General features: G+C 39.3%; 3 protein-coding genes and 1 long non-coding RNA gene across 5 annotated transcripts; 1 reads left to right on the forward strand and 3 right to left on the reverse strand.

Moving 5' to 3' along the window:
* Positions 1-6,822: 6,822 nt before the first annotated feature.
* On the forward strand, positions 6,823-7,592 carry LOC146385106 (uncharacterized). The gene is made up of 2 exons (XR_014800373.1): positions 6,823-7,386; positions 7,486-7,592. It is a non-coding gene; the product is annotated as an uncharacterized LOC146385106 (long non-coding RNA).
* Positions 7,593-9,802: 2,210 nt separating this feature from the next.
* On the reverse strand, positions 9,803-12,413 carry LOC146385107 (uncharacterized). Its single transcript, XM_084930680.1, has 2 exons — positions 11,261-12,413; positions 9,803-10,367 (listed from the first exon to the last, which is right to left on the reverse strand). The coding sequence occupies exons 1-2, from the start codon at positions 11,504-11,506 to the stop codon at positions 10,113-10,115; spliced, it is 501 nt and encodes a 166-aa protein (XP_084786806.1). The 5' UTR covers positions 11,507-12,413; the 3' UTR covers positions 9,803-10,112.
* Positions 12,414-14,447: 2,034 nt separating this feature from the next.
* On the reverse strand, positions 14,448-19,183 carry LOC146385108 (polymeric immunoglobulin receptor-like). Its single transcript, XM_084929916.1, has 9 exons — positions 19,171-19,183; positions 18,672-18,998; positions 17,944-18,264; positions 17,538-17,858; positions 17,116-17,415; positions 16,553-16,705; positions 16,187-16,288; positions 16,018-16,094; positions 14,448-14,609 (listed from the first exon to the last, which is right to left on the reverse strand). Exons 1-9 carry the CDS (start codon positions 19,181-19,183, stop codon positions 14,448-14,450), a joined length of 1,776 nt encoding a protein of 591 aa, XP_084786042.1.
* Positions 19,184-21,756: 2,573 nt separating this feature from the next.
* On the reverse strand, positions 21,757-27,325 carry LOC146385109 (polymeric immunoglobulin receptor-like). Of its 2 annotated transcripts, none has more exons than XM_084930684.1 (8): positions 27,253-27,325; positions 26,730-27,059; positions 25,697-26,017; positions 25,275-25,574; positions 24,739-24,876; positions 24,324-24,425; positions 24,155-24,231; positions 21,757-22,245 (listed from the first exon to the last, which is right to left on the reverse strand). In XM_084930684.1, exons 1-8 carry the CDS (start codon positions 27,287-27,289, stop codon positions 22,084-22,086), a joined length of 1,467 nt encoding a protein of 488 aa, XP_084786810.1. In that variant the 5' UTR covers positions 27,290-27,325; the 3' UTR covers positions 21,757-22,083. The 2 variants fall into 2 exon arrangements, with proteins under 2 accessions (XP_084786810.1, XP_084786809.1); XM_084930683.1 differs by having other exon boundaries at positions 24,324-24,431; positions 24,823-24,876; positions 27,253-27,289.
* Positions 27,326-27,651: the final 326 nt, after the last annotated feature.

The following is a 27,651-nucleotide window of genomic DNA, read 5'->3' on the forward strand; positions in this document are numbered from 1 at the left end:
ACCGGACTCCTGGCAAATCGTTTTCAAACCCACCGCTGTCTTTCGCTACTCAGGTTAAACATTATATATAAGTCACTTAGATAACTTAAAAATTATATTGTTTGGCTTTTTTTAGTGTTTTATTTGTTCCTGAGTAAATCGGTTTGGCTGAGATTAAAGTTATAGTTTTTACACAGCTGAATAAAAGTCAAGCAGACAACTGATTATCAGAAGTGCCAGATATATATTATATAAAATATGATATATTTTAGATAGCAAGGAGTTTATTAAACTTCACCGAAACAATCTGCAAACTTCATTAAATTTAATAAACTGTCATCTTGTCTTTATTTTTAGTTTAAACACTTAAAGCTGTAAGCTAATTATAGTTATATAAGAGCAGATGCATGCTGGTGCAATAAGCTGTACATTGTACGTCCAATGGATGCATGATCTGATTAGTCGACTAATCGCAAAAATAATCGGTGACTAGTCGACTATCAAAATAATCATTTGTGGCAGCCCTACCCTGTATGCAGCTCATCTGCAGCCTGGTGTTACCTACATCTTCCTATTCGGATGGCAGAATTTCTGAGTTCTGAGTACAATCGAAAGCACCACGACTGCAGTTTTTGTGTTGGATGTAAAAAGCGCACATGACGAGGCTAGAATCATGGCGGCGGTCAACGACGGTCCAGGCGTGGGATTTCTCTCGTAGAAATATGCACATTATTTTTTCCTTTGGTAGGTGGCACAGTGCACTTGTGGCAAGTAAGCAAGCTAGAAGACTGGCACTCTTGCTGGGTATCCAGTTAGCAACACATTAACAAGAGAAGTCTGAGTAAAACCAAAGTTACTTTCCCTAGTAACTAGTTACTTTGAAAGTAACGAGTAACTTGAAGTAACTGAGTTACTTTTGATGGAAGTAACTAGTAATGTAACTAAGTTACTAATTTAAAGTAACTTACCCAACACTGAAGATGACAGAGTCCCCACACGAAGTAAATTCAAGAGGTCTGGGTATTCTGAACTGTCAGCTGTTGCCTGCCACCTCTCACAAAGGGCAACTCCAGATTTGAACAGAATCCAGGCCCTCTCCTAGAGACTGGTTCAAGAGCTCAAGCTGTGTGTTGAAGTGAGCTGAACTATATCTAGCCAGGATTAGGTTCATTATTGTTATTGTTTATTTATTTATTTATTTTTCATAAATCAAAATCAAATCAAATCAAAATTTATTTATATAGCACATATTAAAACAACAGTGTTGACCATAGTGCTTCACAGTCAATAAAAACATGAGACAGTTAAAACAAACAATAAAAGAGGACAACAAACAATAGGTAACAACGCAACAAGCTAAAACAGCCAACTAGACAGAATCAAAAGCCAAAGTAAAAAAATAAGTTTTAAGACGTAATTTAAAAGACTGGATAGACTCGGCAGTGCGAATATGAACGGGGAGGTTATTCCAGAGTCTGGGTGCCACGGATGCAAAGGCCCAGTCGCCTCTCGACTTCATTCGAGTCCTAGGTTGTGCTAGGAGCCTATGGTTGGACGATCTAAGTGCCCTGTTGGGATTGTATGAATGGAGTAAATCAGAAAGATAACTGGGCGCTAAATTATTCAAAATATTAAAATTGAACAAAAGAATTTTAAAATCTATACGATATTTAACAGGGAGCCAATGTAATTTGGCTAAAATTGGAGTTATGTGTTCATGAATTCTTGTACCTGTTAAAAGACGCGCAGCTGCATTTTGAATTAACTGGAGCCGGCAAAGAGAGGAGTGTTGGAGGCCCGAGTAGAGGGAGTTACAGTAGTCCAATCTGGATGTAATAAATGCGTGAATAAGCTTTTCAAGGTCCTTTAAAGGAAGGAACGGCTTTGCTTTGGAAATCTGACGCAACTGGTAAAAGCTGTTTTTTACCACAGTGGACACCTGTTTCTCGAGTTTAAAAGAGCCATCCAGGAACACTCCGAGGTTTCTTACAGTGGACGAAAGATGGCTAGCGAGAGGGCCTAGGGCATCAGCTAACTGGTCTAGCGGAGTGTGACTACCAAAGACTATGATTTCGGTCTTATTCTCGTTCAATGTAAGAAAATTATGTGATAACCAAATTTTAACTTCATGCAAACAGTTGAACAGAGGTTGCAAAGAAGCAGTCACATCGGATTTCAAAGGTAAATAAATCTGGATATCATCGGCATAACAGTGAAAGGAGATGTTGTATTTACTAAAAATTAATCCCAAGGGCAACATGTACAAAGAGAAAAGAGCAGGACCGAGCACGGACCCTTGAGGCACACCACAATAAATAGGGACAGAAGCCGAGGAGTGTTGCCCCATAGCAACAGAGAACGACCTCTCTGAGAGATAGGATTTAAACCAAGATAAAACCGTACCTTTGAGACCAACAACATGTTCCAGTCTTGATAGAAGAATGTTGTGGTTAACCGTGTCAAAAGCAGCAGACAAGTCAAGTAAAACTAAGACCACAGAATATCCAGAATCGACAGTTAAAAGAAGATCATTAAAAACTCTATGTAAGGCTGTCTCTGTGCTGTGGCGAGGTTTAAAACCAGACTGAAACTTTTCATTAATACCATTTGCATCTAAAAAGGCCTGTAGTTGTTTTAGAACTACCTTTTCCAATATTTTGGAAATAAAAGGGAGTTTAGAGATCGGCCTGTAGTTGGTGAGACCAATTAGGTCAAGATTTTTCTTTTTCATAATAGGTTGCACAACAGCATGCTTAAAGACAGACGGTACACAACCTGATGACAATGATGCATTCAGCAGAGATAAGATACAAGGACCAATAACATGTAAAGCTTCCTTAAAGAAACGAGAAGGAAGAATATCATGCGGGGAACCAGAGATTTTGAGATGATCAATTATATCTTTTAAAGCAGAATAAGACACTGGCTCAAACTGTTGAAAGACAGTCAAGCATTCAGAGGCTGGAACTGGGTCTAAAACTGATGATGGATGAGATGGATGAGAAGCCCTTAGAGCTGAGATTTTATCAGAGAAATACTTTAAGAATTTATCACAAAGAGCAGGGGAAGCATCCCTGTAAGTGGTAGTGCGAGGGTTTATCACAGAATTAAAAGTATTAAAAAGTGCTCGGGGGTTGTGGCTATTAGTCATAATAATGCTAGACAAAAAGGCAGATTTGGCAGCTTTAACAGACTTTTGATACTTAGATAGACAATTATGGAGGATGTCCAGAGAGACGTGGAGTTTGTCTTTCCTCCATTTTCTTTCAGCACGATGACATTCACGCCTAAGGGCGCGAGTAGTATCATTTAGCCAGGGTTGTGAGGATTTGGCACGTTTAATTCTCAGAGGTGCCACAGAGTTAAGGATGTCAGCGCATGTAGTATAAAAGAGGTTAGCAAGCTCATCCGCTGATAAAACCCCATTACAGTTAGCATCAGAGAGGGGAGAGTCAAGGAAAGCATCAATGAAGTGGGCGATTGACTGGGAGTTAATCGTGCGCGATTGCCGCACAGGACCATCACTGTTCAAGTCCACAGCGCTCGCTACAGTATTAAACAAAACCGGAAAGTGATCTGAAATCCCAGAGTCCTCTATGTCCGTGATGCAAATATCCAGACCATAAGATAGTACCAAATCAAGTATATGACCTTTAGTGTGAGTTGGTTCACTTACCCACTGGGTGAAATTGAGGGTGCTAATAAGAGCGAGGAAATCCTTAGCTAGCGAACTGTCCTCACAGCAAACATGAATGTTGAAGTCACCAACAATTAATATACGGTCATAACGTGGCACTAGGCTCCCCAGTAGATCAGCAAATTCTGGAAGAAAATCCTTAATAAGTTTCGGGGGACGATACACCACAGCACAGAGGATGGAGGGGATGCAGTTCACTTCCAATAACTGCACCTCGAAACTGCGGTACAGAACAGGTGGCAGCTGCCGACATCGAAGTTTGTTTTTAAAAACTGAAGCTAGCCCTCCACCTCTTCCAGTGGTCCGGGGTGAGCTAATAAAAGCATAGTCAGGTGGGAGCAGCTCCGAGAAGGGAAAAAGTTCGCCGGGGCGAAGCCAAGTTTCCGTCAGGAATAAGAAATCCAGTCCCGACGATAGAATAAGGTCATTTAAAATAAAAGTCTTATTCGTCAGTGACCTTGTATTTAATAAGGCCATACGGAGAGTGGTCACACTGTTACTGGTAGGAGAACGCCGCAGCAGGCGAAGGTTGCCGAGATTCGCACCTCCTCTGGAGGACCGCACCCAGCACCGACCGGGTGGAAGATCAGCTGGGAGGTCCAGGTAACCATAAGGTCCAACAGGGCGAATCCAGCGATGACAGAAAAGTTTGAAGTTAGCATGGTCTCGGAGGGCAGAAATAGATGACAAAATGTTTGTAGAATAGCGATCATTTATTGCAACATAGGACTTTAAAAGGGCCTTGATACGAACACGGATGCCGCCACGTTTACCCCGTCTCCGTGAACATTTCCTTTGAGAGAAGGTAGATGGTAAGTGGCGGAGGTGATCAGGAAAGTCCTTCGAAAGCGGAGGAGGATTGTCAGATCTCCATTTAAAATCTTGTGTCTGGTAGTCCAAAGGCCGGAGATTCAAAAGAGTTTGGCGATCATAGACAAGTAACGTGGAGACATCAGAGCAGCACATAGAAAGAAGGACAATAAACAACAAACAAATACGGAGGAGACGGCTTGCCGTGAACACTGGCGCCATCTTGGAGGTCTTTATAAAGATTTCCAATAGTGTTATCAGAGTTTGCCAGTTTACATAGTTTAAAGCTCATTAGCTCCTCACCATGTAGTGCCATAGTCTTTAAATAACTAGGGGAAAAAATCCATCCATCCATTTTCTTATCCAGTTCAGGGTCTGGAATGTATCCTAGATGTCATAGGCCAAAAGGCAGGGTAAACCGTAGCGTGTCTTTGAACTGTGGGAAGAATCCAGAGAGAACCCATACAAGGTGGGAAACAGCATTCAAACTCCACACAGAAAGTAACTTTTGGTAACTTTTCTACATATTTTTTCTGACTTTTTTTTGACAATTCATCAGCTGTTTCTTCCATTTGCATACCAAAACAGACCTCTTCAGCACATTTTGCTATGTAGCACAACTAGTACAAGATGTCTGTACTCAAGGTCTGGTGAGTAAAATTAAACATTTTTTACTCTGTGATTAGCAGGTAGGTGTGACTGTGAGCTGCAACCTTGCAGTTTTGGGATGTAGTATGCTGAGCAAACTCGTTAATGTTGGCTGATAACTTGTCAGAGTGAAGGACTGAATGCTACAACAACTAGTGTCAACATTTCCACAAATTCAGAGATTACTTCTTCACTCACAAATAGATTTAAGCAGTCTCACCAGTGATATATGCTAATATCCAAGAGAAGAGGGTATTTGAAGTGATAAAATAGCACCAGCAGAGTGCTCACTGTGACACATTAACAAGTGACACTGAAAGTGTAACTTTTGAAAAAAATGTTTAATTTTCTTCAGAGGAGGTGGAAAAAAATAAAGTTCATGATGTTAGTCAAGCAGCAACAAATTCTCTACAAATCCGAAATGGTTGGATTAGTTTGAGTAACTTGTAACAGTCACAATGGTGTGGTGTCTCTTTAAGATACCCAAGTCAAGGGTTGATGGTGTCATCAGTTTGTGCCACTGCTCTCTCTCTCTCTGGGATTATGAGGACACGTGCCTGCACGCTTGTGCTTAACGAGGGACGGATTTATGTTTTCTTCTCCAGACCTTTTTTTTGTTTTGTTTGCAACGCTTGGGTTGTATGAACGCTGGGCGTTATGTTGTTGAGCCGCAGCCGTTCAGCCGGGCTTTTATATGGTTGTTGAAGAAGGCGTATTAAAGAACCACCGTGGATTACCGATACCAGCGTAGGTGTGTGTTCTTCCGACTAGCCTGCTAGGTGTTTTGCCGCCTCCTCTCAACCACGCAACACAACCCAACGTTACAAAATGGCGCCCGAACATCTTCTCTTGGACCTCAGTGTGCAGTATCTTCGAGCAGATGATGATTGTTACATAAAAAGGTATGACGCGGCGAAGTGGATGTCTGCCGTGTTTCGCGGGAACGGACCAGGCTGGCCTGGACGCGGACATCGGGAGGATCAAAGGGTCGTGGCGGTGCATTTCCGTGGCAACGACTGGAGCCGCTCCAGCGCTGTTTGTGGACTGTGGTGCCGTTCTCTGTTTGGCCTCTTCGTCGTGGCTCCATTGGATGTGCGGGGACCTGCGTTTCCTGGGCGTGGGTTCGATGCAGCTTTGCCATAGTTCCTGAATTTGCATTTTTTCTTATGTATTTCATGTTGGTTACTGTTGTAACGTGACTGTTGTCCTGAAGTTCAGTTCCTCTGCCACTATGACCGGCGGCCGCCTCGGGTCTCTCCTCCTCTTGCCTCCCCTTTCGCTTATCCATCTGCTGGCCTCCACCACTTGCTGATGTTGCTAAATCTGTGGAAGCTTTGCCATAGCTACCGCCAAACAATTAAGTTATTTTTACACATTTGGCAGCGTCTGCCTGAAGGGCTTGTTTCTTTTTGGCCCTAATTTTTTCTGCACCTCCTTTCCTTTTTTTGTCCTCCATTTTCTTTAGTTCGTCTATAAGATTGCTAAACAAGGGGGAGGGTGCATCCGACCTCCTCGGCTGTAATTGGTCCAGCCCAGATTCGATCATGACCAATTGGCCAATCCAACACCTTTCATTATTTATACCCTTCCAAAAAAAAAAAAAAAAAAAAAAAAGAAAAAAAAATTGATCGGCCCATAAAAACAAAAAATCGCCAGCGGCCCACCGGGCAAATGCCCGGTATGCCCGATGGCCAGTCCAGCTATGCAACAAACTCAGAAAAGGTTTCAATTTTTTGTTCAACATCAGGAACCAGGAAGTCCAGGAAGAGCAAGTTCTAGTTCTGGGAAGCTCTTCCTCTGAGCAGGAGGAGCTAGTATCAAACAGATGCTCCAAGTTTCTCAGCTCAGTGAACCGACACAGATCTGCTCACCTCACAGGTTAACATGACGTCGACAAACAGATGCTGCGTTTGATGTTATTGATGCTTTTGGACCAACAAAACAGCTTTTTACACCTGCACTCGGAGCGATCTGATTGGTCAGTAGGTGATTTTGTTGATGCCTGGTCTTGAACGCGACCGTCTTCAGCGCAGGTTAGGCCTCGACAGCGAGTCGGCACAACGGTCTCCTGATAGGCGGGACTTCAGGACTTCTCAGCCTCTGTACGCCGCGCTGATGAGCCCACGCTCTGACGCCGGTTTCAGCAGAAACACTGAAACCTTAATAAATAAACTGTACGATGTGATGGCCGACCTGGTGCAGACATGAACTCCACCTGGTTCCTGTGAGCTGCAGGTAAACACGGTGGACAGGTGAGTGTGCTGTGCAGGTGCTAGCACTGATCATTATTAGGGAGCTTCAGCATAATTCAGATAAAAATTCACTCGCTTGTATTTCCTGTTTTTCATCAGCCTTTCCGTTCGTCCTGTTGGGAATAACTGAGGAAACAAGGAGCATGCACACTTTCACTTTCACAGATTGTGGAATGAAATATTTGAATAAAGGCTTTAAAATCTGATCCTAAAGCAGAGCAGCTGTTTGTACTCGCTGACTTACATGGTATTTGTCATGAACTCAGTTACTTTCCTCTCAGAGTTAAAAGCTGCGTCCTGAAATATGTCAGATCTGATAGTTTAACAGAGTCTCACAGGTGGAGGCAGTTTTTTATACTTTTACATACATTTGAAGAGCTCAGGTGGGTCTCAGGAGTTTTACCAGGATCGCTGATTTGACAGACTTGACCTGAGAAAATGAGCTTAGCTGATCTGAGCTCAGTGAACTGTCTGAATAATAAACCAGGGGCGGAGACCTGTCAATCACAGACAGGCCCACCCACTTCCAAAAGTGGGCGGGCCTGTAGCTAAATGTAGCTACATTGTAGCTACAATGTAGCTGAATGTAGCTACATTGTAGCTACAATGTAACTACATTTAGCTACAATGTAGCTACATTTAGCTACATTGTTGCTACATTTAGCTACAATGTAGCTACATTTAGCTACGATGTAACTACATTCAGCTACGATGTAGCTACATTTAGCTACAATGTAGCTACATTTAGCTACAATGTAACTACATTCAGCTACAATGTAACTACATTTAGCTACATTGTAGCTACATTGTAGCTAAATGTAGCTACATTGTAGCTAAATTGTAGCTACATTTAGCTACATTTAGCTCATGTTTATGAAAGAATCTGGAAAAATTGTGTATTTATGAACTTTACTCATAATTCAGCCGACAAAACTAAAAGAAATGAATCAATGTGAACCGAACGAGAGCTGCCACAGGACAGAGAAGTGCTGAACAGAGAATATGACAATAACGGTGTGTTCACACCGAATGCGATGGACGCGAATAGAGCGTCAGGTTTACATGTAAAGTCAATGGAAAAGCGCGATGACCCGCGATCGCGGCTCCCGCGAAAATTCGGAAGCAGATTTGCGTCGCGAAAACGCCAAAATGCCTGAAACGTGCGTCAGTCTAGCGCGTTTGGAGCGTTTGACTCGCGAAAAAAACCACGCGCGTGAGTTTTTGTGTTGCATTTTGTGCATACGCGTGTTACGCGTCTACCGACTGACGTACAAATACCGTTCTGCTTTTATGCATGTTGTCATATAGGAATATATTTTGTTTATTAATAAACAGCACACAGTGGTCCCGCTGTTCATCCGTCACTGCTTCGCTTTTTCGCTGATTTTCTTTTTCTTTTCTTTTTTTTTGCACAGTACAGCATTGCATTCTGCAGCCTGATTGACAAATCTCCTCCGTGTGGTGTCTCCTGCGCTTGCCAAATTTATCATGTTTGGTTTTGATAACCATCACGTCCAATAGAAAAAACAGCACAAAAATACCCATAACTATGAGCCTCATTCGGAAATAAACACCTGCACCGCGAGGGAAAAAGGCGCACGAAAGTGGCAGGCAGATGAAGACAAACCGCGGCATAATAATACTTTTACGTTTTGCAATCTACAAAGGTTTGCACTTTGAGAATCAATTGTGAGAACTGTGACCAATGTTCATGTGTGTGGGGAAAACAGTGTATAAAGTGCGTGGCCAGGGGCTAGTTATTCTGAGAACCCCTGCTGCAATAAATGAGGGACCACTGTATATACTTTCTCTGATTATATTCAACATGTTAACATTTAATACTGTATTGATAGAGCCAACTGATTCTGCAGCAGAGCATCCCCTGTTGCTTCTCCTGGCTCCCCAGTCCCTGAGCTCCTGCTGCTGCACCCACAGGTATGTACAGCAAGCACTGATACCTTTTTAGTCAGTGGGATTGCCTTGTGATCACCTTTACTAAATATCTACAACCAATCTAATTATATCCTGTTTTTTTTCTCAATGTTGAAATTAAAATCTAGCAGCAGCCTTCTCATTTCTTTGTGTTTTGTGCTGTTTTACAGGCCCACAGAGGAGGACGGCTCCGAGGCAGATGAGGGACGGGTCCCAGGACGGTCCATCGGCGGTGGAGCTGGCCATCCTGGTGTCCCTGAAGAGGCCACACCAGTCTCCAATGGAGCATTTCCTCCTCAGCCTTGTTCCTGCTCTGGAGAGCAGCTGGGTCCTTTTTATTCCTGTCTCTCTGTAAATACTTACATTTTATAGATTTATGTTTAATGTTTTTCTGTTTGAGAATTTTAATATTATTTCAAATAAATTTTTATAATGACTAATGTCTCAGCTCTACTACACAGCAAATGTTGGCACACGACTTGACACATGTAGAATTTATTTCATATTATACTAATGACAAAATATACTAATACAGTGGGATGCAAAAGTTTGGGCAACATTGTTAATAGACATTATTTTCCTGTATAAATCGTTGGTTGTTACAATAAAAAATGTCAGTTAAATATATCATACAGGAGACACACAGTGATATTTGAGAAGTGAAAAGAAGTTTACTGGATTTAAAAAAAAAGTGTGCAATAATTGTTTAAACAAAATCAAGCAGGTGCATAAATTTGGGAACCACAAAAAAAGAAATGAAATAAATATTTAGTGTATATCAATGTGTGTGTCTCCTATATGATATATGGGGTGCCTTTGTCTGGACGTGCTTCCCATCCAGAGATCCACAGCAGAGTGGGAAGTTCCAGCGCTCCTGGAATCCCCCTGTGATGGACCGCCAGTCTCCAGGTGAAGGCACAGCCATGGAGTCGTCCACTACACAGTTCCCAGATGGCCGTCGCTACCTGGCGGGTGATCTGGCTCACCGTGGACACACTGACTCTGTAACTGAACGCTTGGTCGTGAAGGAGTCCCCGGTGACAAGGAACCTGGACAAAATTGTTCAAAATTAGTATTATGTGTACTGCAGTTACAAAATACATTATTCAAATTCCAAAATACTTTTGTGATGTCAGATTTAAATCACAAAACATAAATCTTACATAAAAAATTTTGTAATTATAAGGATAATTACAAAATGTATATTAGATAATATCTAAAACAGTTGTGTTTTGTTTTAACTTTAACATATCATAATTTGATTGGTAGCAACTTTTGCCACTACAGTGTGCCAATCACTCATAATTCCTAAACATGTCAATCAGGTAGGAATGAAGCAAGACATTAATAGAAATAAAGAGTTGTATGTTGACATGTAGCCCTTTCCTTGCTTAAATCATTAATATTTTTGAAAAATGAATCTGTGATAAGACATAGCTTATCAAGATAGAACCATGTAACTAAAGATGAACCAAACTGTTCAGTTTTATCTAACTCTGTTTTAATAAAGGCTGGTGACCCCTGTTATAGAGTCTGACAGCTGCAGGGATTATATACAAATATTCAACTATCCCAGAATTAAACCAGGTCTAAATAAAAAGGAGTGAGTATCACTACAAAGGGTTAACTCAGTGGTCCTAATGCTACAGTTTGATATCAGCAAACACCGAGCGCATACATTGATGTGACACCACAGCCATGCTATCATTGCAAACACTGATAACAGCATAAATCGAATTAAATCGGGACTTGATGAGAGCTTCTGAGTATCACTAGAAATATTATAAACAGTCGTCTCCGTACCACAGTTTGCTATCAGTAAACACCGAGAGCATTCACTGTTAGCATAGCACATCCATGTTAGCAGTGTATAAATGGATGGTTTAGCATATATTAGCACAGGTATCAATAAAGGACTACCGTATTAAATACTTTTACTAACCTCAGGCAGATGGACAGGTGGGATTGAGCGCCTGTAATTGGTGTCTAGGCGGGCGATGCTGGGACCGACGAGGGAAAGCAGGTCCTCAAACTGGCCGGTGATATCGCTGGAATCGGCCGTCATCCAGGCGCAGCTCCTGGAGCAAATGGTGAAACTCACCAAACTGCTCACGCCTCTGGAGGACCTGATGGACCCAGGTACGGCGAGGACGTCTTTTACGCCGCTGCTCTGCTCTCCACAGTACATAGAGAAGGGAGACTCTCTCTTCAAGCGCTAGCTCGACAGCTGCCATCTTGCAAATATACCGGTCTGGCACAACTTCCTCCCACATTCCTCCCACATTTCCGGTTCACGCTATGGATTTTTCTTGGACACGCGTTGAGGCGCGAATGTGCACGCGTCAAATTAGGGGCGTTTGGGGCGTTTTGTTCGCGTCCATCGCGTTCGGTGTGAACACACCGTTATATATCAATAATTTATCTCAATTACATTGCTGGAAGCCAAACTTGTTGTTTAAATTAAAATTCTAAACTCAAAGTAACAAAACGTCCAATTTACAGTGAACACCTCATCTGTATCTGACACAGGGCTGAAGATATACCACGGGCCTTGAATGCAGCAGAGCTCTCATCAGGTAAGCACAGGAAGACACCTGGACTGTGTTTAATGTGGCGTCTGTATCAATGCTGCAGGAAGCAGAGAAGAATCTGAAAGGGTCACAACAAACCAGGGCTGGACTGGGACAAAAAATCGGCCCGGGCATTTTGACTAGAGACCGGCCCACCAAAAATGTGACGTCATTCAGGGGTAAAACCGCAAAGGATTCTGGGAACTTGTGGCAAGCGGTACTAGCGCATGCAGGCTTTCAATTGAACTCAGTTACACAGCGATAAAAAGAAACACAAAAAATGGCAAGAAGCTGTTGTATTATTAACTGCAATAGCCGGTGTTGTGCCAAAAAGTGATTGTCTGCCAAAAACTGATTTCCGGTATTTGCCAAAAACTGATTGCTCGTATTTAAATTGCTATAAGTAACTTGTTGGGCTATAATATGTGAAACATATGTCAAATGCATCCCTCATGGATGACATAAAGTCATCTCTCCATCTCCATCTCTCTCTCCTGCTCTTTTATTTCTCTCTCTTGCTCCATCTCTCTCTCCTGCTCTTCTGTCTCCTCTGTCACAGACTTCTCCACTTTTGATGATAAATCAGCCTGGTGCAACATGTAAGGATTGGCACAATTTGTTAAGACTGAGGAGTTTGAGAAACTAACCTTAAGCATAAAATAAAATTTACTATCAGTAACTTCATAGCACCCGCCCAGCAGTATATAAACTCTGTCATGCTAGCTAGTACGCAGTACCAGTTATTCTAAGCGACTGTAAAAAGTCAGCACAACGAAAACAAACTACAACTAAACTTGGTTTATAATATGTGACAACAGTACCAGAAAGTACTGTAGAAAACTTAAGCTTACTGTTACTGTTTTTGAGGAAAAAGAAGAAACACAATGAAAGAAAAAGGGAATTTCATTCTGTAATTGTCCTGGCTATCCTAAGTTTATTTTCTTTCTCTAACATTTATTTAAATGGACATTCACCATGTGGCACACTGTCATGTATGCCAGTTTGTCAATATTGCACTGTACATTTCCCTGTTTTGGTTTTAACTTCTTATCCTGCTGACCATGTATGGAGGCTGGTTAAGTCTGGACTGTACCAATGCTGTACGGGTGTGTAACAATTCCTCCACAACCTGCTTACTACCTAAAGTAGCTATGTGTAGTGAAAGGGGGTAGCGGGAGGAGGGTCACCTGGGTCCGGCTGAGGACAACCTTTGTTTAACCCGGGGGGAATATGTAACAGTCACAATGGTGTGGTGTCTCTTTAAGACACCCAAGTCGAGGGTTGATGGTGTCATCAGTTTGTGCCACTGCTCTCTCTCTCTCTGAGATTACGAGGACACGTGCCTGCACGCTTGTGCTTAATGAGGGACGGATTTATGTTTTCTTCTCCAGACCTTTTTTTTGTTTTGTTTGCAACGCTTGGGTTGTATGAACGCTGGGCGTTATGTTGTTGAGCCGCAGCTGTTCAGCCGGGCTTTTATATGGTTGTTGAAGAAGGCGTATTAAAGAACCACCGTGGATTACCGATACCAGCGTAGGTGTGTGTTCTTCCGACTAGCCTGCTAGGTGTTTTGCCGCCTCCTCTCAACCACGCAACACAACCCAACGTTACAAACTGATCAGGTCAAGAGTTTTGTGTATTTTTCTGTTCCTTTTCTTTCGGTGCATTTTATTTTTACTTTACATATCTCGGGAATATAGTGCTATGCTCTTGTTTACTAAGGCAAAAGGCTAATTTATGTCAACTAATGATATGAAGTAATAATAAATGTACAATAATAATAAAAATATAATAATGTTATTATAAATTTAAGCTAAATACAGCATTACCATGAATATAATTCTGTTAATAAAAGCACTGCACCTGGTAATTTTCAGTTGCAACAAACAGAAAGAAAAATTACATCAAAATTGCAATTAGTAAACATAACTTCTCAACATTTCACTGCTTGATTTCTGCCCAAATATTTGGAACTGAAGGACTCTGACAATGTGGCAATTTGTGTTAAAATAGGGCAAAAATGAACAAAAGATTTAAAAATGACTGTGCTATAAAACTTATTACTAAATGGTCCAACATTGGAATTCATTTTGCTTTGCTTATTTATTTACTTTGCACTTGTGTTAGTCGTTTGCATTTGAGTTCAATTTCATGAAAAGACTGCAGATTGCTGTTAACACTAAGCAATAAAAGTTAAAGCTAATAGCAAAAGAGTAAGAAGTGATGATAAAACAGAAAACACAACAAAGTTTCACTGAGAAAATAAGACGTCTGGATCACTGTATGTTAAGATTTGTTGTGTAACTGTTAATGATCAGTCAAGTAGATTAATCTCTATACAGGTAAGACCAACGGTTTGACCTCAAATTAACACTCTGTTTATTTTATGTCTGTGAAGGTGCATCCAGGTCATCGCAGTCTAAGGAGCTGGAAAGAAAAGCATCTGGAAATTTCTTGAACATGTTTTATCTCTCATCCGAGAAGCTTCTTCAGTTCTAGGAGCAATTGGTGGAATTCTCTAAAGTCCAGACGTGTTTCTTTCCAAGCTCCTTAGACTGTTTATTTTCTATTGGCTTTGTGGAAATTTTCATTACAGTAGATGTCTTCAAATATTGGGAAGTTTTCATAGTCTTGTTCTTCATCTTCATATTGGGCACAGGCACTCTGTTGTTTGGAGGTCTGCTTCTTCGAGTACATCACAACTTCTTGGTTTCCATAAATCTATTCAGACACCAATTAACACACACAATGTTAGTTATGTATTTTGGAATCTATCATGAAGCAAAGATTTTAAAAAGTATTTTTCCTGCATTCAAACTAAAGTTGACTTTTTAATGCAAGTTTCCACCAATGAGTATAACAATGGCTATACGCTCATGATTACACACACACAGGCAAGCTTATGCATCTCAACTTACATTTACTCAAGTGCCTTGAGGTGTGACTACTTTTGTGATTTTGTTTTATAATAAACTGAATTGAAATTAGTGCAAATAAGTTGCATGGTGCCAGACATTTTTCATTGTTGAGGTGTAGCAGGATTGCTCCGAGCCCAACTCGAATTACTGAACTCCGCACATACCTCTAAAGGAGAAGGCAGCAAGACTTCATTTTCCGCCACATTTACTTGTGATCTCATTCTTTCAGTCACTACCCAGTGTTGCAGTCACTGATTTAAATCAGTTTAAATGACTAACTAAAAGTGGCTTCACTTGTTCTTGATTTACGGTACTGAGAAAAGTTTTATGGCATATGATATGTCAGTGCTCACTGATTTTAATTTGTCTTTAACTTTAAAGGTTTTTCCAGTATATTGGTTGACTATTCACATAATTAGAGTTTTTTATTCTTGAGTTAGTCTGTTAAGCCCCAGGAATGTTTCTGAGGTTCCTGTTTAAAAATCACATTCCAATGGTGAATTGACCATTTCTCTGCAAATACAAACTCTGTAAACAATCTTGGTATCAAAAGAAAGCTAAAAAATATACAGAAGTTTTTCCTGGCCTGGTCTTTTATAGCATATAACCCGCTAAAAATATGCTGCAGTAGATTATAAACTGAAGGAACCCACGAATCAATATATGGACATTACCTGGGCGAAGATTGCTGAGCAATCTTTTGCTCAGGTAGATAACTCTGATATTGCTTCACCTCAGCAATATCAGAGTTACAGAGGTTTTATTAGGGACATAGCTGAAGGTTTTGTAGTTTGGCAGAATTTGGCCTAATCTGTGAAAGTTTAAATTTCTTCAGCATTGAATAGCAGAAATTTCTTCAGCATTGAATAGCAGAAATAAGGCTTTGTCAGAGGTCATTTTTGGAGAAAAATAATTAAAAATGGTGTGTAATAAGCAAGCAAAAAGGCAGAAAATAGAGACTTTTGATGGGAAACTGTTCTCAAAGTACACAGAGAGCTCTGCAGCAAGTGTGATTCTATCGTGGTTGAAGCAACATACCAATTTAGAAAAATTACAAGTCTGGGCCTTTTTAAACAAAACATAAATTATAAATGACTTGAGACTTTTGCACTGTATTGTATTAAACACAAGAATAGTTTTTTGCATAATCCAATATGTTTATGGTGAGACATGTTATAGATATAACACACTTTGTACTTTAGTTTTCTTACATTACTTTCCATTGCACCCATCACTTCCTCTAAACCGTCTGCCTTGGGTGCATTTCTGTCCACTGTGGTTTCATCTTCTGAAAACACACAGCAGAAAACATGGTTATGCTCTTTTTGCATGCACATTTGAGTGGATGACTTTCTGCATGTGTATGAATGTAAAATATACCTTTTACTTTGTGATGTTTCCACTTGTAAACTATAACCACAAGGATGCCTATCAATAGCAGCAGAACAGGGGGAACGGCAAAAAGAACATAAAGTGTTGAATCTGAAAAAGAGAAACCAAAACAGAATGCACTAAAAATAAAAACTTCCTTTTTATGCATCTAAGGACACATAGCAGAACTGTGGGTTTCGATTACATTTGTATTAATAGTTACAGCTGTTGACTACTGGTGCACACACCCATAGCTGTTTTTGCACGTAGCAATGAAAAAGTAAAGGTAACCATAGCTTACGGAGTGACAACATACTTGATCTCAAAACATTAAATCCCAGGGGTACTGAAAAACCAGTATTGTATATACTGTACCTTTAATAGGTTGACTAGGAGTTTGTTTTTGAGTTTTTCCAAGAGCTTTCATTGTAGAAGTTATAGTTTTTACAAGATTTTCCACTGTTGGAGGTACAGTTTTTCCAGGAGTTTTTACTGTAGAAGGTACAGTGCTGGTATGCTGCAGAAAGACTGTTGGAGAAAAAAACCCTCTTAGTTCTTAGAAATGTTACTTTAACACAAGAATCACATTTTAGTAGAATGACTAGTGCAGAGGGTCCTGACTGATACCCCAAGAATCTCAAACTAGTCATACAACTGAAATGAGATCAATTAGATCATTAATTAATTATTTTATTTATTTATTCATTTATGTAGCAAACCAGGCAGTAAAGAAGGTTAAACAAAAACTGGCCTCTAGTTCTGTTTGGCATATATTATGTGCCTTGTGTGAAACACTATGAGGGCAGAGTTGTCATAACTCTATCACACTACAAACAACTGAATCACCAGCCGCAGTGTATGCTTTAAAAGCAGTTTAAAAAAAGCATGTAACTTATAGCTCTGTCCATTTTTCCTTCATTTAAATGTGTTCATCTCACCGACTGACAGCTGAATCTTAACATAGTTTCCAACTCTCCACTGTGAGTCTGACCCACACCAGTATGTCCCAGCATCTGCTTCTTCTAGCTTTGTGATCGTCACTGAGAAAGAGCTGGAATAAATATCGGCTTGTAGTGCGAATCTGCTTTCACTCATCACCATGTCTCTGCAGCTGTTGCGGTGGTCTCCCTTACAGAGGAACTTCCTGTTATCCCGATGTTGTGAAGGATAAGGGCACTGCAGAGTTAGTGGCTGTCCCACAGTACCTGTTATTTCAGTTGACGTGACACAGCACCACTCTGTCAGATTGAAAGAGAAAAACTATTAAAGACTCATAAAATATTCAACTTTTTTAAAGAGTCTTTTCGAAGAAACTGTTTTGTTCTGGTTGGTATAATGAGATATTACTATGACCTCTCACCTTTGACTCTTAGCTCAACAGCAGAGAAAACATCATGGTCAGAGTTTGTTTGAACACCACAAAGGTAATGCCCTGAATCACTTTGAGTCAAGCTGCTAATTGTCACTGTGAATATTCTTGACATTTTTACATCATTAAGACTGAATCGTCCATTTTGTTTGTTATTAGAGGTGATTAGCGCCCGCTGCAGACATGTGGAGGGCTGGTTTCCTCTGCAGATGTACTTCAGGTTGTTCTGGTACTGACTTTCGTAAGGACAATTGATGGACTCAGAGTATCCCTCATAACTTTCAATATTGGTCACAGTATCACAGCAGTGGTCTGTCAAAAAGATAATTTTATTAATTTTACAGAAAGCAGTGTTTTCTGTCAGCTGATATAATGAGATGTTACTATGACCGCTCACCTTTAACTTTCAGCTCAAAAGCAGAGAAAAGATGCAGGTCAGAGTTTCTTTGGATACCACAAAGGTAACGCCCTGAATCACTTTGGGTCAAACTGCTAATCTTTGTTGTGAATTTTGTTGACATATTTTCATCATTAAGTCTGAATCGTCCATTTTGTTTGTTGTAAGAGGTGATTAGTGCCTGTTGCAAACATGTGGAGGGCTGGGTTCCTCTGCAGATGTACTTCAGGTTGTTCTGGTACTGGGACTCATACGGACAACTGAAGGACACTGAATATCCTGCATAACTTTCAATTTTTGTCACACTGTTACAGCAGCTGTCTGTCAAAAAGATAAATAGCATCACAAGACACGCTACAACCATAGAATAGAGATATGATGTTTTATTTATTTAGCTTGCTGCAACAAGATTGTAATGATCTTAAGAAAATCTTAACCAACTGAAACATTTATAATGACTAAAACCGCGGTGCATCAGTAGGTCATATTTTTAGCAGTAAACGCAAGTAATGTTTTATCAGTCATGTTTTTATGTGTTGTTACCTTGTAACCTTTACAGTAACACATGGTTTATATACACAAATTTCACTTGAATTCAACAAATAATTAATTTTTGGTATGTCTTCATTTTCCTTTAATAGTATGTTGATTCTATAGCAGAAATAGCAGGTGAAAGCAGTAGATTTAACTTTCTTTTTTAAATTCAGTTTGTCCATGTGTTTATTTACCTTGTACTAATTTCAGCTTGACTTCAGTGTAGATATCTTTTCCTGTTCTGCTCACTCCACACCAGTATTTCCCAGCATCCATGGAATGAAGATCAGAGATGGTCGTTGTGAAGATTCGTGCCGTTTTGTCATCATGGATCCTGTATTTGTTTTTCACTGGGTTTGATGTTGTAATAAGAACATCGCCACTACCACAGTCGTTCCTACACAGATACTTTTGATAAGATTGATAACCCGGACCATAAGAGCAGGAAATTTTAACCTCACTCCCCAGATATCCAGTCACATGGATCACCCCCACTGCACTGGTCACACATATCAGAGCAACTGTAAAGAAAAGACAGGATAACATATATTTATTTAATATTTATTTATTTTGTCATCTCGGCATTCATATTAGCAATGCTATTGCTATATAATTAAAATACCAAAATGAACAGAAGGCGTGGCATTCAGCTCTGCACTGCAAAAAATATTTACACATTTAATCTAGATTTACCTTTAATCGCCATCTTTTTACTTATGTACTTATTTAAACAACTTACTGCAGATGGTTAACAGGAGATTCTGAAGGCTCCACATCTTTGCTTGGAAACCTGACAGGAAATAAAGTCAAAATGTGACACCCACAGTTTGAAATATCCACATCTTGGCAATTATTAAGCTTTTTACTTCTGCATTTAGCTAAACACACACACACACACACACACAAGGCGGCACAAGACACCGGAAACCACAAAGAATAACCAAGCAACAAGACAGCAGCAGCGTAGGCCTAACAGCTGCTCCTTATAAGGAACCTCTGATTAGAAAGCTAGGGAAAGGGTGAATAACTAATCAGAGAAAAACATGTTCTTAGAGTGGCTGAATCTGGCCTGTGTACATGTGTGTCTACCAACCAGAATGTGGAAATCAAGGGATGCTACTGATGGGGCATGCCTTGTTCGAGACTGTTGTTTGCCTGGTTCGAAAGTGTTGCTGGAAGCCGTGGAATCAGAGGGCCAGGACCTCTGCCCCGGACTTCCACCCGATCCACACTGCACCGGACCCTAAACCCCTCCTGTGGGCAGAGGGTGAATCCATGGAGCTTTCTTTGGGCTAAGCTTGGCCAGGTTAAATGGGCCATTTTTTTATTTTTGTTATAGGGGTTGTCAGTATTTGTCTGACAACCCCTGTGACAACCCCTATGTCTGTTTGCCTTGGGAGGGCCTACCTTGGCCAAATTGCTCCAGACAGCACATCTCTTGTAATAACTGGAAAACACAAATCCCTCTGATGTGATAAGGTGGCGACTCACAGAGATGGCCTGAGGGTTTCATCTTTGCTTTGTGTAGATGATGTCGGTCTGTTGGATTCATTAGGTTATGACCTCCTTGTACTGGAGCAGTTAAAGTCTCCTTGTAAGATGACAGAGTCCCCACACAAAGTAAATTCAAGAGGTCTGGGTATTCTGAACTGTCAGCTGTTGCCTGCCACCTCTCACAAAGGGCAACTCCAGATTTGAACAGAATCCAGGCCCTCTCCTAGAGACTGGTTCAAGAGCTCAAGCTGTGTGTTGAAGTGAGCTGAACTATATCTAGCCAGGATCAGGTTCATTATTGTTATTGTTTATTTATTTTTCATAAAAATTTCCAATAGTGTTATCAGAGTTTGCCAGTTTACATAGTTTAAAGCTCATTAGCTCCTCACCATGTAGTGCCATAGTCTTTAAATAACTAGGGGAAAAAATCCATCCATCCATTTTCTTATCCAGTTCAGGGTCTGGAATGTATCCTAGATGTCTTAGGCCAAAAGGCAGGGTAAACCGTAGCGTGTCTTTGAACTGTGGGAAGAATCCAGAGAGAACCCATACAAGGTGGGAAACAGCATTCAAACTCCACACAGAAAGTAACTTTTGGTAACTTTTCTACATATTTTTTCTGACTTTTTTTTTTTTGACAATTCATCAGCTGTTTCTTCCAAAACAGACCTCTTCAGCACATTTTGCTATGTAGCACAACTAGTACAAGATGTCTGTACTCAAGGTCTGGTGAGTAAAATTAAACATTTTTTACTCTGTGATTAGCAGGTAGGTGTGACTGTGAGCTGCAACCTTGCAGTTTTGGGATGTAGTATGCTGAGCAAACTCGTTAATGTTGGCTGATAACTTGTCAGAGTGAAGGACTGAATGCTACAACAACTAGTGTCAACATTTCCACAAATTCAGAGATTACTTCTTCACTCACAAATAGATTTAAGCAGTCTCACCAGTGATATATGCTAATATCCAAGAGAAGAGGGTATTTGAAGTGATAAAATAGCACCAGCAGAGTGCTCACAGTGACACATTAACAAGTGACACTGAACTTGTAACTTTTGGAAAACAAAGTTTAATTTTCTTCAGAGGAGGTGGAAAAAAATAAAGTTCATGATGTTAGTCAAGCAGCAACAAATTCTCTACAAATCCGAAAAGGTTGGATTAGTTTGAGTAACTGATCAGGTCAAGAGTTTTGTGGATTTTTCTGTTCCTTTTCTTTTGGTGCATTTTATTTTTACTTTACATATCTCGGGAATATAGTGCTATGCTCTTGTTTACTAAGGCAAAAGGCTAATTTATGTCAACTAATGATATGAAGTAATAATAAATGTAAAATAATAATACAAATATAAATGTTATTATAAATTTAAGCTAAATACAGCATTACCATGAATATAATTCAGTTAATAAAAGCACTGCACCTGGTAATTTTCAGTTGCAACAAACAGAAAGAAAAATTACATCAAAATTGCAATTAGTAAACATAACTTCTCAACATTTCACTGCTCGATTTCTGCCCAAATATCTGGAACTGAAGGACTCTGACAATGTGGCAATTTGTGTTAAAATAGGGCAAAAATAAACAAAAGATTTAAAAATGACTGTGCTATAAAACTTATTACTAAATGGTCCAACATTGGAATTCATTTTGCTTTGCTTATTTATTTACTTTGCACTTGTGTTAGTCGTTTGCATTTGAGTTCAATTTCATGAAAAGACTGCAGATTGCTGTTAACACTAAGCAAGAAAAGTTAAAGCTAATAGCAAAAGAGTAAGAAGTGATGATAAAACAGAAAACACAACAAAGTTTCACTGAGAAAATAAGACGTCTGGATCACTGTATGTTAAGATTTGTTGTGTAACTGTTAATGATCAGTCAAGTAGATTAATCTCTATACAGGTAAGACCAACGATTTGACCTCAAATTAACACTGTTTATTTTATGTCTGTGAAGGTGCATCCAGGTCATCGCAGTCTAAGGAGCTGGAAAGAAAAGCATCTGGAAGTTTCTTGAACATGTTTTATCTCTCATCCGAGAAGCTTCTTCAGTTCTAAGAGCAATTGGTGGAATTCTCTAAAGTCCAGACGTGTTTCTTTCCAAGCTCCTTAGACTGTTTATTTTCTATTGGCTTTGTGGAAATTTTCATTACAGTAGATGTCTTCAAATATTGTGAAGTTTTCATAGTCTTGTTCTTCATCTTCATATTTGGCACAGGCACTCTGTTGTTTGGATGTCTGATTCTTCGAGTACATCACAACTTCTTGGTTTCCATAAATCTATTCAGACACCAATTAACACACACAATGTTAGTTATGTATTTTGGAATCTATCATGAAGCAAAGATTTTAAAAAGTATTTTTCCTGCATTCAAACTAAAGTTGACTTTTTAATGCAAGTTTCCACCAATGAGTATAACAATAGCTATACGCTCATGATTACACACACACAGGCAAGCTTATATATCTCAACTTACATTTACTCAAGTGCCTTGAGGTGTGACTACTTTTGTGATTTTGTTTTATAATAAACTGAATTGAAATTAGTGCAAATAAGTTGCATGGTGCCAGACATTTTTCATTGTTGAGGTGTAGCAGGATTGCTCCGAGCCCAACTCGAATTACTGAACTCCGCACATACCTCTAAAGGAGAAGGCAGCAAGACTTCATTTTCCGCCACATTTACTTGTGATCTCATTCTTTCAGTCACTACCCAGTGTTGCAGTCACTGATTTAAATCAGTTTAAATGACTAACTAAAAGTGGCTTCACTTGTTCTTGATTTACGGTATTGAGAAATGGTTAGAAAAGTTTTATGGCATATGATATGTCAGTACTCACTGATTTTAATTTGTCTTTAACTTTAAAGGTTTTTCCAGTATATTGGTTGACTATTCACATAATTAGAGTTTTTTATTCTTGAGTTAGTCTGTTAAGCCCCAGGAATGTTTCTGAGGTTTCTGTTTAAAAAATCACATTTCAATGGTGAATTGACCATTTCTCTGCAAATACAAACTCTGTAAACAATCTTGGTATCAAAAGAAAACTAAAAAAATATACAGAAGTTTTTCCAGGCCTGGTTTTTTATAGCATATAACCTGCTAAAAATATGCTGCAGTAGATTAAAAACTGAAGGAACCCACGAATCAATATATGGACATTACCTGGGCGAAGATTGCTCTGCTTCACCTCAGCAATATCAGAGTTACAGAGGTTTTATTAGGGACATAGCTGAAGGTTTTGTAGTTTGGCAGAATTTGGCCTAATCTGTGAAAGTTTAAATTTCTTCAGCATTGAATAGCAGAAATAAGACTTTGTCAGGGGTCATTTAATTAAAATAATTAAAAATCCGCAACCGACAACATTGTACATAACAGTAGATTGGTGTGTAATAAGCAAGGGAAAAGGCAGAAAATAGAGACTTTTGATGGGAAACTGTTCTCGAAGTACACAGAGAGCTCTGCAGCAAGTGCGATTCTATCGTGGTTGAAGAAACATACCAAAAGTTACAGGGAATTCATTACAATGTTTTGCCAAATGTGAAGTGTAGTTTTGGTCTTTTGCTGCTGCTTCAGTGAATTTTGGTTGGACAGTTACAGTTTCGGAATCTGTGAGATGTCTGCTTTCAGCACTTAAAAGCATATCCGTGTATGTTGAATAATCCGTGCTTTGTGTTTACATCTTTTGCTGTCTTGACTGTGTTTGGTGGTTGTTGAACGGTTTTGTGAGCATTTAGCTAAGATTCTGACGTTTTTGTAGGTAATTTCCTCCAGGGATCTCTGAGATATAATGCTCTCAAGATTAATGAGGTTAGAGAGAAAACCCATAAACAAAATGGACTGACAGTTATCAATGCCTCTGTTCAATACTTTGCTTCAGAACCAAACATCTTGAGTTAGAGTAGGTCAGACACAAGGACCGGACTGAAACTGAATGGAAAAAAAACCCCACACCCGATGAATAACTCTGAAAGACCTTCAGAATTCCTGGAGAACTGTGGCTTAAGGGCAATTTAAAAAAATTACAAGTCTGGGCGTTTTTAAACAAAACATAAATTATTAATGACTCGAGACTTTTGCACTGTATTGTATTAAACACAACTAAGAATCAATTAGTTTTTTGCGTTATCCTGTACGTTTATGGTGAGACATGTTATAGATATGACACAATTTGTACTTTAGTTTTCTTACATCATTTTCCATTGCACCAATCACTTCCTCTAAACCTTCTGCCTTGGGTGCATTTCTGTCCACAGTGGCTTCATCTTCTGAAAACACACAGCAGAAAACACGATTATGCTCTTTTTGCATGCACATTTGAGTGGATGACTTTCTCCATGTGTATGAATGTAAAATATACCTTTTACTTTGTAATGTTTCCACTTGTAAACTACAACCACAAAGATGCCTATCAATAGCAGCAGCACAGGGGGAACGGTGAAAGGAACATAAAGTGCTGAATCTGAAAAGCAGAATGCAGTAAAAATACAAACTTCCTTTTTATGGTTTTCTTAAAGACACTTAGCAGAACTGTGGGTTTAGATTATATTTTATTAATAGTTGCAGCTGTTGACTACTGGTGCACACAACCATAGCTGTTTTTGCACTTAGGGTCATTTTGGTGTGATGTACATTCACCCCAAGGGACTTACTGTAACTGTAGCCATGAAAAAAGAAAAGTAACCAAAGCTTATGGAGTGATAACATACTTGACCTCACAACATTAATGAACTGAAAAACACATATTGTATATACTGTACCTTTAACAGGTTGACCAGGAGTTTGTGTTTGAGCTTTTCCAAGAGTTTTCATTGTAGAAGTTTGAGTTTTTACAAGATTTTCTACTGTAGGAGGTACAGTTTTTCCAGGAGTTTTTACTGTAGAAGGTACAGTGCTGGTATGCTGCAGAAAGACTGTTGGAGAAAAAAACCCCTCTTAGTTCTCTTAGAAACTTTATTTTAACACAAGAATCACATTTTAGTAGAATAACTAGTGCAGAGGGTCCTGACTGATACCCCAAGAATCTTAAACTATTCACACAACTGAAATTAGACTGTTAATTAATTAATTACTTAATTAATGTAGAAAAACCAGCCAGTAAAGAAGATGTAAAAAAAAAAAAACCCACAAAAAACTGGCCTCTAGTTCTGTTTGGCATATATTATGTGCTTTGTGTGAAACACTATGAAGGCAGAGTTGTTATAATTCTATCACACTAGAAATAACTGAATCACCAGCCGTAGTGTATGCTTAAATAGTAGTAACTCATAGCTCTGTCCATTTTTCCTTCATTTAAATGTGTTCATCTCACCGACTGACAGCTGAATCTTGGTGTAGTTTCCAACTCTCCACTGTGAGTCTGACCCACACCAGTATGTCCCAGCATCTTCTTCTTCTAACTTCGTGATCGTCACTGAGAAAGCGCTGGAATAAATACCGCCTTGTAGTGCGAATCTGCTTTTACTCGTCACCATGTCTCTGCAGCTGTTGCGGTGGTCTCCCTTACAGAGGAACTTCCTGTTATCCCGATGTTGTGAAGGATAAGGGCACTGCAGAGTTAGTGGCTGTCCCACAGTACCTGTTATTTCAGTTGACGTGACACAGCACCACTCTGTCAGATTGAAAGAGAAAAACTATTAAAGACTCATAAAATATTCAACTTTTTTAAAGAGTCTTTTCGAAGAAGCTGTTTTGTTCTGGTTGGTATAATAAGATATTACTATGACCTCTCACCTTTGACTCGTAGCTCGACAGCAGAGAAAACATCATGGTCAGAGTTTGTTTGAACACCACAAAGGTAATGCCCTGAATCACTTTGAGTCAAGCTGCTAATTGTCACTGTGAATATCCTTGACATTTTTACATCATTAAGACTGAATCGTCCATTTTGTTTGTTGTTAGAGGTTATTAGCGCCCGCTGCAAACATGTGGAGGGCTGGTTTCCTCTGCAGATGTACTTCAGGCTGTTCTGGTACTGATTCTCATAAGGACAATTGATGGACTCAGAGTATCCCTCATAACTTTCAATATTGGTCACAGTATCACAGCAGTGGTCTGTCAAAAAGACAAATGTATTAATTTTACAGAAAGCAGTGTTTTCTGTCAGCTGATATAATGAGATGTTACTATGAATGCTCACCTTTAACTTTCAGCTCAAAAGCAGAGAAAAGATGCAGGTCAGAGTTTCTTTGGATACCACAAAGGTAACGCCCTGAATCACTTCGGGTCAAACTGCTAATCTTTGTTGTGAATTGTGTTAACATATTGTCATCATCAAGTCTGAATCGTCCAATTTTTTTTTTTTTAGAGGTGATTAGTTCCTGATGCAGACACATGGAGGGCCGGTTTCCTCTGCAGATGTACTTCAGGTTGTTCTGGTACTGGGACTCATACGGACAACTGAAGGACACTGAATATCCTGCATAACTTTCAATTTTTGTCACACTGTTACAGCAGCTGTCTGTCAAAAAGATAAATAGCATCACAAGACACGCTACAACCATAGAATAGAGATATGATGTTTTATTTATTTAGCTTGCTGCAACAAGATTATATGTAATGGATCTTAAGAAACCCTGAACTAAACTGAAACATAATGGCTAAAACTGAGGTGCAGGCCATATTTATAGCATTTAATTTAAGTAATGTTTTATCAGTTATGTTTTTGTCTGTTGTTACATTGTAACCTATACAATAACAACGGGTTTATACGTATGATTTTACCTGAATTCAACATATAATTCAATTTTGGGAAAGGTTTATTTACCTGGTACCAATTCCAGCTCAACTTCAGTGTAGATATCTTTCCAATTTCTGCTCACTCCACACCAGTATTTCCCAGCATCCATGGAACGAAGATCATAGATGGTTGCTGTGACGATTCGTGCTGTTTTGTCATCATTGATCCTGTATTTGTTTTTCCATGATTCAGATGTTTTAATAAGAACATCATCATCACTGCCACAATCGTTCTTACACAGATACTTCTCATAAGACTCGTAACCTTCATCATAGGAGCAGGAAATTTCAACCTTACTCCCCATATACCCAGTCACATGGTTCACCCCTACTGCACTAGGCACACATCTCAGAGCAACTGTAAAGAAAAGACGGTATAAAAAATATTTCATTTATTTTGTCATTTCAGCACTCATACTAGCATTGCTATTACTAATGAAAATACCAAAATCAACAAAAGGTGTGGCACTGCAAATAAATATTTATACGTTTAATCTAGATTTACCTTTAATCGTCATCTATTTACTTATTTAGTCATTAAAACAACTTACTACAGATGGTAAACAGCAGGTTTTGAAGGCTCCACATCTTTGCTTTGCTTCGTAGAAGTAGAAACTTGACAGGAAATAAACTGAAAATGTGACACCCACAGTTTATATATTCACATCTAGGTAATGTTTAAGCCTTTTACTTCTGCATTTAGATCACAATTCATTTAATTTTGCATATTTGTATTTTCAATATAGAAATTATATCTTTAAAGTCATTAAAATTTATGAGACTGGTACTGAAGAAATTGGTTTTTTTTTTTATGATGAATTGAGCGTACCCATCATTCTGATGTTTAAACTAAAAAGAGTTCCTAGTAATTTAGTTGGTAAATTTAATATAGCATTTTATTTTCTTGCCATTTTTACGCTGACACATATATTTTCTAACTAAATGGTACT

The sequence above is a fragment of the Perissodus microlepis genome, chromosome 6 (genome assembly GCF_051167445.1).
Source record: "Perissodus microlepis isolate ML-2025 ecotype Zambia chromosome 6, ASM5116744v1, whole genome shotgun sequence".
NCBI classification, from domain to species: domain Eukaryota; kingdom Metazoa; phylum Chordata; class Actinopteri; order Cichliformes; family Cichlidae; genus Perissodus; species Perissodus microlepis.

What these genes read in the sequence shown, in the direction of transcription:
- LOC146385107 (XM_084930680.1), bottom strand. Translation starts at nt 11,506, where the DNA reads ATGTACTGTGGAGAGCAGAGCAGCGGCGTAAAAGACGTCCTCGCCGTA. An exon ending in CACCTGTCCATCTGCCTGAG is followed by an intron (nt 10,368 to 11,260) that starts GTTAGTAAAAGT and finishes AATTTTGTCCAG; the next exon opens with GTTCCTTGTCACCGGGGACT.
- LOC146385108 (XM_084929916.1), bottom strand. An exon ending in TGTTGAGCTAAGAGTCAAAG is followed by an intron (nt 17,416 to 17,537) that starts GTGAGAGGTCAT and finishes TCAATCTGACAG; the next exon opens with AGTGGTGCTGTGTCACGTCA. An exon ending in TCCTAGTCAACCTATTAAAG is followed by an intron (nt 16,289 to 16,552) that starts GTACAGTATATA and finishes TCTCTTTTTCAG; the next exon opens with ATTCAACACTTTATGTTCTT.
- LOC146385109 (XM_084930684.1), bottom strand. Translation starts at nt 27,289, where the DNA reads ATGTGGAGCCTTCAAAACCTGCTGTTTACCATCTGTA. An exon ending in AGCTCAAACACAAACTCCTG is followed by an intron (nt 24,426 to 24,738) that starts GTCAACCTGTTA and finishes TCTGCTTTTCAG; the next exon opens with ATTCAGCACTTTATGTTCCT. An exon ending in TTGGTGCAATGGAAAATGAT is followed by an intron (nt 22,246 to 24,154) that starts GTAAGAAAACTA and finishes GTGTCTGAATAG; the next exon opens with ATTTATGGAAACCAAGAAGT.